The 10,272-nt window shown below is 55.5% G+C and overlaps 1 protein-coding gene across 1 annotated transcript; it reads right to left on the reverse strand.

Annotated features, from left to right (window-relative positions):
* Positions 1-2,492: 2,492 nt before the first annotated feature.
* ELMO3 (engulfment and cell motility 3) lies at positions 2,493-10,269 on the reverse strand (the record flags this gene model as incomplete). Its single annotated transcript, XM_009070159.1, has 18 exons — positions 2,493-2,705; positions 2,887-2,967; positions 3,199-3,281; positions 3,643-3,747; positions 3,968-4,086; positions 4,167-4,324; positions 4,406-4,542; positions 4,757-4,865; positions 5,375-5,479; positions 5,745-5,876; positions 6,095-6,217; positions 6,567-6,617; positions 7,250-7,328; positions 8,269-8,420; positions 8,524-8,623; positions 9,422-9,591; positions 10,072-10,122; positions 10,198-10,269. Coding segments are annotated over 18 exons (2,040 nt in total), but the record flags the coding sequence as incomplete, so codon positions are not given.
* Positions 10,270-10,272: the final 3 nt, after the last annotated feature.

A 10,272-nucleotide genomic window follows, 5' to 3' on the forward strand; every position in this document is an offset into this window, starting at 1 on the left:
CACTCCCCGGCCCTGCCCCGGGGTCTCTCCGCTTCCCGCCCCCAGCGCACCTCGGCGCCTTCCGACCGGCCCCACCGCGCGGCCGCGGCGTTTGGGGGGCCGAGGATAGCCTTTCCTTTTGTCACCGAAATCGGGAGGAAAACTCCTTAACCTCAATTTAGTGTTAAGAAGCAGCGTTATTTATTTCGGCCGGGGATGCTCTGCCAAGCGTGCATACCTAGCTCCAAAATCTCCAGTCTTTTATATATACATATTCAGTAATTTCCATACATATAATCATGTCCTCGGCATCATTATCCTAACCCCTCTCCTCATTATAATATTGCACAAGCTCATTAAATTGAGGCGGTGGTTCCCAGTGGGTCCTAGCAGCTCGGTTTGTGAAATTTGGATGCTCTCCAAAAGGACTTTTGATCCTTTTATTTCTGGGCTTTTGCCTAGGCCAGGTGTACATGTCGATCACATCTTTGTTCTCCAATCTTCTTGTTCCCCCCATCCATCTTCTGGGTCCTGCCCAGTGAGCACGTCCTATACATCTTGTCTAAAACACAAAGTTTCTCCCCTTTCTTAGCCCGGTAAGCACATGTCCTACACATCTGGTTTTAATTATTATCCAAAATGTACAATCCCCCATTTCTAACCTCGTGCCCATGTCCCATACACTTTAATTGCCTAACAGCACAGTCATCTATTTCTTGGTTGATCCTTTGGTATCACTATTTCACCCCTCCATACACCCCCTTGACACACCAGTGCCCATCACCTCCTCTTGGCAGCAGCTCACCCAAGCACTGCAGCTGTGCCAGGTCCTGCACAGCCAGAGAGAGCAGAGGGAGCTGCACTGCTCTGCCTCCATAGCTCAGCAGCTCCCAGGACATGGTTTGGCACATGGCAGTAGCCCCACAGACACTGCTTTCACCAGCCTCATCTCCCCATGTAACAGCCTTTGTAGGGCCAAGGTGCTGCTCCCCGAGCTCCAAGCACAAGAGGCACCAGTGCATTGGAAGGAGTGGAGCCTGTCCAAGGTGTGACTGGGACCACCCGCAGTGCTTCCTCTCTTCGTTAGGAACTGCAGTGATAGGACAAGGGGTAGTGGATTCAAATTGAAGGAGGTTTAAGTTGGGTATTACGAAGAAGTGTTTTCCTGTGAGATTGGTGAGACACTGGCACAGGTTGCCCAGGGAGGCTGTGGATGCCCCAACCCTGGCAGTGTCCAAAGCCAGGCTGGATAAGGCCTTGAGCAATCTGATCTGGTGGGAGGTGTCCCTGCCCAAGGCAGGGGGGTGGGACTAGATGATCTGTAAGGTCCATTCCAAACCCTAAAATTCTATGTTTCTATGATTGATTCCTAGGCTGGAAATGGACATAGCTGTTGTCACAGCTGGAGGTATCTTGACTCTGAGCCTGCTCCTCAACCGCAGGAACAAACTCTTCCCGACAGCCATCCTCCCAGCTTCTTCACACCCTGTGCCACAGCACCATCCCAGGCCCCTTTTTGCCCCCTTCAGCCTGACCCCTTCCCCAAACCTTTGGAAAGGACACGGCTCCGATTTCTCCACAAGTGTTTATTGTCCCAATGCACAGGAGGCAGAGACAGAGCCCCAGCAACCTGCAGCTGTTAGTAGAACAGCCCTGGGAGAAGCTGCAGGCACAAGGAGGTGCAGGGCACTAGTGTGGGGCCCATGGGGGCCAGGGAGGAGGTAGATTGTCATGGTGCAGTAAGTAGTGCAGCAGCATGGCTGAAGTGTGCAAGTATCCACCCCAGGGTGGGGGAAGGCACCAGGATTGGCACAACACTAACTGTAGTTAGTGCTGGGTGGCAAGGGCCGACCAGGGTCTCCTCCTCACACTAGGCCCAACTGAACGGTGCTGGCAAAAGGGGGCTCGTACCCAGAACAACCCCTGCCAAGACAGGGCTCAGCAAAAACACACTTCAGTGCAGGAGGGACCTGGCAGGCCAGGCACACCATGCTCTGGAGATGTCATCTGCTTGCCAAACTTAGTGGAAAGGTGTGTTTTATCCTTTTTCTAACTACTTTCCTGTGCAGAAAAGATACCCTACACTGATGGCAAAATTCAGGGAGTGCAGATTCGTACCTTTGTAGTGTTAGTCCCCTCCAGCTATCCCAGGGCTGCCTGTACCTTTATTCCTGCCCTCATCCTTGCCCTCTCTGCCCAAAGCCTGGCTGCAGTGTGGGAAGATCAGTGCCACCACAGAGGGGTTTGGCTGTCTGGGATGTATTTTGTCTTGCCTGTCCATGGCAGGGGGGCAGAGCAGGCAGGTCACCCTCCTCAAACAGGAACCTGACACTTGGTGGCTCATTCCCATGCTCTCACAGGAGGGCAGGACACAGGCAGGGAAGGCCTGGGACACCCAAGCCCTCAGCCAGCACCTGGGCTCATACCTTTGGGCCAGAGATGAGGGACAGAGCCTGGAGGAAGGGGTTTGATTTTGGGGGACATAAAGGGGGGTACAGGGTGCAGGGAGGAACTCACTGCTCTGCCTGGCTGAAGTCATAGCAGAAGTTTAAGTTGCTGGGGGGCTTTGGGATAGGAGGGGGGTTGTCAGGAATGCTGATGTTCTCCAGGTCCAGGAGCCGCAGCTTGAGTTCCATGGACAGCAGGACATCGAGGTCTGTCTGCGTTCGCTCACTCGTCATCTCCTTGCCAAGGAGCACGTTCAGCCCATCTGTCCAGAGGCAGAACTGAGGGAGCAGAGCACAGACATCTCTGGCACCAGCCCTGGGCAGCCAGAGAGCCCACCTGTCCCCTGCTGTGGCTCCAACCCCCAGAGACACACACAACTCACTCCCCAGTCTGCTGTGCCCTGGCAAGGACATCTGGACCCCATGTGCCTCCCCAGCACAGCAGGCCCTTGGAGCTCACCTCGTACCGCGTTGGGGCAATGAAGTTGAGGCAGTATTCCTCCATGTCATGCACGATGGAGAAGGCCAACTCCAGTACATCCTGCAGGGTCAGCACACGGGGTAGTCAGCTTCTCAGCTCAACTCTTTCCAGCCCTGGTGGGGTTCAGAGCAGGAGCTGCCTCCCAGCCTGCTCCTCTGTGCCTCAGGAGACCCAGGAGGTCTCTATCCATGAAACGACCCAAGCTGCCACCATCCACCCACCCCAAACCCATCCCCAGCTGCGGAGGGGAGCATGCTGCACTCCTGCACGGTGCAGGTGCAAGGTGCTGACCTTGTTCTGCTTCCCAGAGCTCTTCTCCTTCGTGTGTGGACATTCCTTCCCCACCAGCAGCATCTTCATGTCCGCCACAGGAACTGGGGCAAGTGGAGGAGCTGTGAGCATCTCCTCTCCCTTTCTCTCTCCCTCTTCCCCTTTCCTTCCCCTCCCTCTAATCCAGGTCCCCACTGCTCAGAGCCCAGTGCAGCCCAAGTGTGGGGGCTCACAGCCATCCACAACTTGGGGTGGGGGGCTCTAGCCACTCTGCAGCATCCTTTGGGAAGCCAGCCCACCCAGCCTGAACTCCCACAGCTCCCAGTCCCACAGCACCAGTGGACACTGGGCCAGATGCTCAGCAACCAGGCAGAGGGGCAATTCTCACTTTAAGGCAGTCTTAACTGGGGTGGGCAGTGGGTTCCCCTCCCTCCTCCCCACCCTCTCTTTCTCTCCATCACCTACTCTTCTCCGTCAGGGTCTCGATGGGGGGAGAGTGCACCCCCTCCTCCACATCCCCATAGTGAAGCACCTTGTGGTTGGGTGACAGGCGGCAGTACCACAGCTTGTCTGCAGCAGAAGAGCCATGGGAAATGCTCAGCTTTCCCCTGCTGAGATCCCCTTCACAGGGGGGACAGAGCTGTCCCCTTATCATCATTTCTCCCACCCTGTGGATTAGCCCACACCAGACAACCAGGGAGCCTGGCGCTGTCCCAGTGGCAGGGGGTGTGGGGGCAAGCCTCTTCCCCCTCCCAGGACCCCCACCCCGGAGCCGGGAGCAGGGGCTGGCCCCCCCCCTGCCTGCGGCGGCTGCTGATCTTGCGGAAGAGGGTGCCCTCACAAAGGTGCAGCAGGCGCTGCTGTCGGATCAGCTCCAGGAGCTCTGGCTTCAGCCTCTCCCGCAGTTCCCTGGGATGAAAGTCAGAAGAGGAGCCACTTCAATGGGTGCTCCCCACAGACCCCCATCACAGCCCCAGCTCCCTGCCCACAGCACAGCCAGCGTCTCCTCCTGGTGCAGCCGCTCCGTCTGCCGCAGCTTCAGGATCTCACTGTAGTTCAATGCATTCACTCTGGTCTTGAATAGCTCCAGGGAGGTGGGCTTGAGGGCCAGGGTCCTGGTGATCTGCTCCCGCACCACCTGCATCACCTGCGAGGCCCAGGACATCAACCCCAGTCTGGTGATGCTCCCCAAAGCCCCTGAATCTCTGCTCCCATCACACCCTCACACCTTGTCAAAGTCCTCCTGGGTTGCACGCATCTCCTTCCAGGTCTTGTTCACCAGCTGGATGCAGATGCAGAAAAGCTCTTCAAAGAAATGATCCTGCCCGAAGAACATAGGGTAAAAGGCCTGAGCCGTCTCCGAGCCTGTGGTGAGAAGGACAGATGATGCCAGACTACCCAGTTTTTCCAGGGGATTTCAGTGTCCAGGAGAACCTGGACATTTCCCAGCCCTGCTTCCCCTTCCCCTGCTGTCAGCCATGCCAGAGCCTGGTGGCCCCATGACACAGCCCCCTGCCCTGGCAGCTTGTCCCCTCAGGCAGCAGGGCAGGAAGAAGGACAAGCCAGGGTGCACACATACACGGCTCTCCAATGTGCAGGATCTCGCAGAGGATCAGGGTGAGCTGGATGCTGCTTCGAGCAAAGGGACACTCATGTTTGTCTTCCCGGCTGCTGTTCTCGAGGATAAACTGAAGGAGAGAGCCATCACCTTGCATTACATGGGCCATGCACTCAGGGCTGCCCCAACAGCGAGTCTCAGACATCCCACACTCCTCCTGAATTCCTAGTCAAGCTGTTCCCCCACCAGGTAAAGCCATCCCTAACAAAAGTGATACACTCTCTCCAAAATCCAGACCCAGCCTCCTCCTTCCCCTGTGGCAGTGTGGGAGCTGGTCACAGGCACTGCAGGTTGGACTGTGGCTGATACCTCTCTGGTTTTGCCCAAATCAGCTCAGTTTGCTCAAGGCCTGAAAACCAATCCGTGGGCAAAACCCTTAAAATTATGGGGACCTTTCAGTGCTTCTCCTACCCACAGGGAGGACTTGACTCCATCTGAAACAGGGCAACAGAAGGACATTTGCCCAGAAGGGACGTCCTTGCCTGGGTTTGGCCAAGGACAGGTCACAGGGAAAGGGAAAGAAGGTGAAGATACACCAGCACCTCTCCACCAGGGAGTTCCCTGGGAGAGCACACGCACCCTGCTGTAGGCGTTGGGGGTGTTCCTGGAGAAATACAGCATGTTGTCCAGGGCAAGGAGTCCTGGTGGGGCACGGCGGAGGTCCTCTGCTGGGTTGCTGTTGTTCTATGAGGACACAAAGGACGCAATTTAGCAGCTGCTGCATTCTTCTCTGAGCAGCATCCTCCTCCTGATGCAGCCATGGGGTTTGCCTTTGAGTCCTGGCAGCTCCACAGCACTTGCTGTTCAGGAGTTCCAAGAGGGCAGAAGGGAGGTACTGCATGGTGGTCCATCGGCATCAACAGGGCTTAGGGGAGCCAGCAGAAGGTGCCACTTTGGCCATGTGGCAGAGCCAGCGTGGGGCTGGGGAGGGGACACAAGGGACACGCACCACGAAGCCCAGTTTGCGGAATTCCTTGGCACACAGGGATCGTCGGCGCTCGGTGCTGACGTTGCTGGCAGGCACCTCACTCTCCGACTCAAAGGCAGTTTGGCGGAGGGACTGGAGGAGCTCCCGCTGTTCCTGGAGGGAGAGTGGAGAGGAAGGGATGCTGGTGAGCCCCACACAAACAGGTTCTCCCAGGACAAACTGATGATGAAATCAAATGTGCTGGGTTCACCAAAAGGTGAACCTGCCTTCTACTTTGTCTTCATCCCCCCTTCTACTTTCTACTTCACCCATTTCTACTTTCACTGGTGGAAGAGACCAGGACTAGACTCGCAAGTAGAGCACTTCCAGACCTGTGAGTAGGGATCCATGGAGGTCCTCATGCGACGCTCGCACAGGTTGAGGCTGACAGACTGTAGCACATACAGGTAATGGGCCATCTCATCCCCCAGCGGCTCAGAGCTGTGGATGATGTTCTACAAGACACCACAAGTGAGAAGGTTCCCCAGGCTGCTGCTCCCAGTTCCTCCAAGCCCAGGGCCCAACAGCCAAAACCTGGCAGGTCTCGCTGCTCAAAGAGGTGTTGAAAAATGGGAAGCTCCTCTTGGGGTTGGGCAAGAGCTGCGTGCACTGAACTGCAGGCAGATGGGGATACAACCCTGGGCACAGCAGCACCCATGGCAGGTATCAAGGAAGGGGTGAGGGGCACACAGGCAACCAAGCCAGGCATGGTCACCAAAGGCTGGGGTTCAGGGGACAGGGGCTGGGGAGGAAGGCCAGAGGATGAAGCACAGAGCAGACCTTTACACAACCCCAGCTCCTCACCTTGTGGATAAACTGCCTGATGTTTTTCTCCCTCAGGTAATCTATCATGTCCTAGGAAGGGAAAAGGCTGTGAGACATTACCCAGCTCAGCACATCACCATTTCAAAAAAAAAAAAAAAGGCAAAAAAAGGCAGTGTTTGCACTGCAGACCTGCTATGCCTGACTTTGGACCACAGCCAGGGTGGGGAAAGAAAGGACCCAGCAGTCTCAGCAGTGACACCAGTGAGCAAAAGACCTCCCCCAGCTTCCACTGCCTTGGCACCAGGACTAGCCCACCCCAATGGGGCTCAAACAGATCCTCCCACCAGGATGCCAGGACAGGTGGCGTCAGTCATGAAGAGGCAGAGTGAGGTTGCTGACTTTAAGTATCTCCAGGCACCTCTTGCAGCCCTGCCATCCCAAAGAACACAAACCCCACAGCAGAGGACCCAGCAGACCAAGGTGCCATCACAGGGGGCACACCAAGACAGCTCAGCTGTGCCAGGCACTGGGGCTGGGCCATCACAGTCACTATGGCACCACCAGCCATGATACTTCTGTCATTTGAGGTCTCCCCAGGTACTTCAAGGGATGGGAGACAGCTGAGGGCTCTGAGCAGAGCACCCCAGTGACAGGGGCACTGTGGCCCTGGCTGTGCAATGCCAGCACCCTTGCCATCCCCCAGTCCTGCCTGCTGCCCTTACCCTCTGCTCGGCGTCACTCGCAGCCAGCAGCAGCGCAATGAGCAGGGCCATCGCCTTCAGCTGCAGCTGTGCGTTTGTCCTGCGGCAGGAGGACGATGCTGAGTCACCAGCTCTGAGGATGGTCTTGCCCTTCCCAAGGCAGAGTCCCCTCCCCACTGCATGGAGCTGGGGGACCCAGAGAGGCCAGAGCCAAGAGAGAGCAGCTGCTGACAGCAGGGCCAGGGGTGAGGTGGTCCCCATGGATGTTACTGCAGCACACCCATGGATGGATCAGATACTGCTCCACACACACCCATGGGTGTAGCATTTTGGAGCTGCAGGAAAGCCCAGGATGAGCAGCAGACTCCTGTTAGGCAGGAGCCCTAGGCCTGAACCACTCTATTCCCCAGAGAGAAAAACCTCCAAACTGAAGAGATGCAGAGGGGAGGGAATGAAGAACCTGCTTTAGCTAAGGGATTTTACAAACTCTGTTCAGTACAGCACCAGGGCCCCAAGTTGCAGGGAATACACTGCTGCTCCTAAATACAAAAGGAAAGAGAAGGCCAGCCCCAGAAAAACGACAGCTAAAGAACTAAAATATCTGAGAGGACCAGGCCATGAATAAAAGAATCTGACCTGGAAACAGGATGGTTTCCAGGACAGTTCATCCCTCCTCCAGCAGCAGAGACTGGACAGGTTGCCCACCCACAAGTTATTTAGAAAGGGAGAACATAGCATTGTGCCATGGATAATCAGCAAGACCCAGAGAAATCCCAAACGACAGCTAAAGAACTAAAATATCTGAGAGGACCAGGCCATGAATAAAAGAATCTGACCTGGAAACAGGATGGTTTCCAGGACAGTTCATCCCTCCTCCAGCAGCAGAGACTGGACAGGTTGCCCACCCACAAGTTATTTAGAAAGGGAGAACATAGCATTGTGCCATGGATAATCAGCAAGACCCAGAGAAATCCCCTCCATTGTCTCATTCCCACCAGCTTTGATATGGGGATGAATAGTGCTCTGGCCTCTCCACTTACACCTGCAGGTGGGTGAGAAGACGATCCAATGTCACCTCTTTTTTGATCTGTTCAAAGAGGACACGCTCAGTAGGCACCATGCTCTCCAGGATGGACAAGGAGAGCTGCTGGATGGATGCATCCACTGCATTCATATTGACATAACTCACTATCTATGAGACATGAAACCATCTGTCAATGTCAGGCTGAGCCCGGGGGATGAGGGCAACAAGGAATCCAAGGGCACAGGCTGTGGAGACTGCAGAATACACTTACCTTCTTGATGAAGAGTGGAGTAAGATTACTCCAGGAAACAACACCATGCTCCATCAGCTCTGTGAAGGCCTTCAGGGTGTAAACCAGCATTTCCCCTGTACTGGAGGGACAGATGAGCAAATGCAGTGAGGATGGCTCTGGATACCCCCCAGACACCAGTGTAGAATGGGAGTGCAGTTGCACGTTGGTGGGTAAACTAGAAACAGCTAGAGAAGACAGCAGTGAGCAGGAGAAAGGAAAGGGACTGCTGGGTAAGAAATCAGACTCTCACTTAGTCATCCCAGGAAGTCAAGGCAGGGGAAGTGCAATAGTTGGAAAGCTGTGTTACATGGTACAAAGATCACTGCAGACAAGCCATCAGGAAAGCTGAACCACCCCACATCCCTGCCCTGGCTTCCAAGAAACAGGCACTGTGCTGCCTGTGTTTAGGCTCCTCGTTCTCTATGCCACAGGGGCTCAGAGGGGATGTATCACCACATCCTGAAAGAGTCACACAGGCACTGGCATTTGGTAACCAGGGTTTTCTTGGGCTGCCTGCAGATCTCTCACAGCTAAAACCTCTCAGGACAGAGGGACCAATTAGGGTGGGAGGAATGAGGAGCAGCAGCAGAGGCCAAGATGATCACTGGAGATTTCCTGGCAGCAAAAGCTGTGAGGCTGTGGATGACCCAGCCAGCAAAGGGATGGGAGGTTCAAGTCTGGGCACATTCACAGGGAGTCAGGACTGCAGATCCGTGGGGACCTTCCCCTGGCTGTCAGCATGCAGGGACACAGCCACGGTACAGGAATCAACAAGCCAGAACACAGAGTCCACTCCAACGCCCAGCTTGGAGCTCATACAGCATTAGCAAGGGAGAAGTCAAAAGCTCTGCAAGTAAAGTCCTGTCCTGACACTTACTCATTCCCTTGTTCCACAATAGAATAGATTGGTTCCAATCCATTCTTGTTGATGAACTCTTGAGCAAAGGTAGCATCCTGGGAGAGGCTTGCAAGTTTCTTCAGTGAGTCAGTCTTCACATCCAAGTTCTTGCTCTGGATGCCAGTGTACAACCGCTCTGCTTCTTGGTCCTACCGGGAAGGAAAGAATCAAGCCAAAGGGGCTCATCAAAAGACAGCGAGGAGCTCAAAGAAGGCTGGAAGAGCCGAAGCACAAGTTTTGGAAGGAGTCTCAGGCTAGAGCAGCCCCAATGAGGAGCTGGACTGAGAGACAGAGCCACCAAAGCAGAGACCAGGAGAAGCTGAGGACAGAGGTCAAGCTGGCATGACACCAAGAACACTTGATGAGTTGGCCCACGCATCCAAAGCATCTCACGATGATTTAGTTTGTCTTCAAACTCCCCCAAGCTCTGCCGAGGGAGCATGAAGGCTGACACACGTCTCTTCCCCACGTTATTTCTGCTGGGTCTGAGGCACTTGAGAGGACCATCACGAGCTCAAGTCACCGAGCGAGGCAAGGCAGAGCGCTCGGAGCGTCGCGCTGCGCCCCTGCAGGGGCACGTCCCACCAGAGCACACAGCGCAGGAGGAGACCGGGGGCAGAGGGATGTACCGGGGAGGTGGTCAGCCGTAAAATGCTCCCGTTCTTAATCTCCCTGCGGTTCTGTAAGGAGAAAGGAAGGGGTGAGCCGGCGAGCACCGCACGGGCAGGGCCGGCAGAGCTCGGGGGGCGTCTCACCGACTCGGTGATGTAGGTCTGCCGCCCGTCCGCGTACTGCAGGGCGTAGTGCTCGGCGTTGGGCAGGCTCCACCT

Source organism: Acanthisitta chloris, unplaced genomic scaffold, assembly GCF_000695815.1.
Source record: "Acanthisitta chloris isolate BGI_N310 unplaced genomic scaffold, ASM69581v1 scaffold18842, whole genome shotgun sequence".
In the NCBI taxonomy this organism is placed as follows: Eukaryota; Metazoa; Chordata; class Aves; order Passeriformes; family Acanthisittidae; genus Acanthisitta; species Acanthisitta chloris.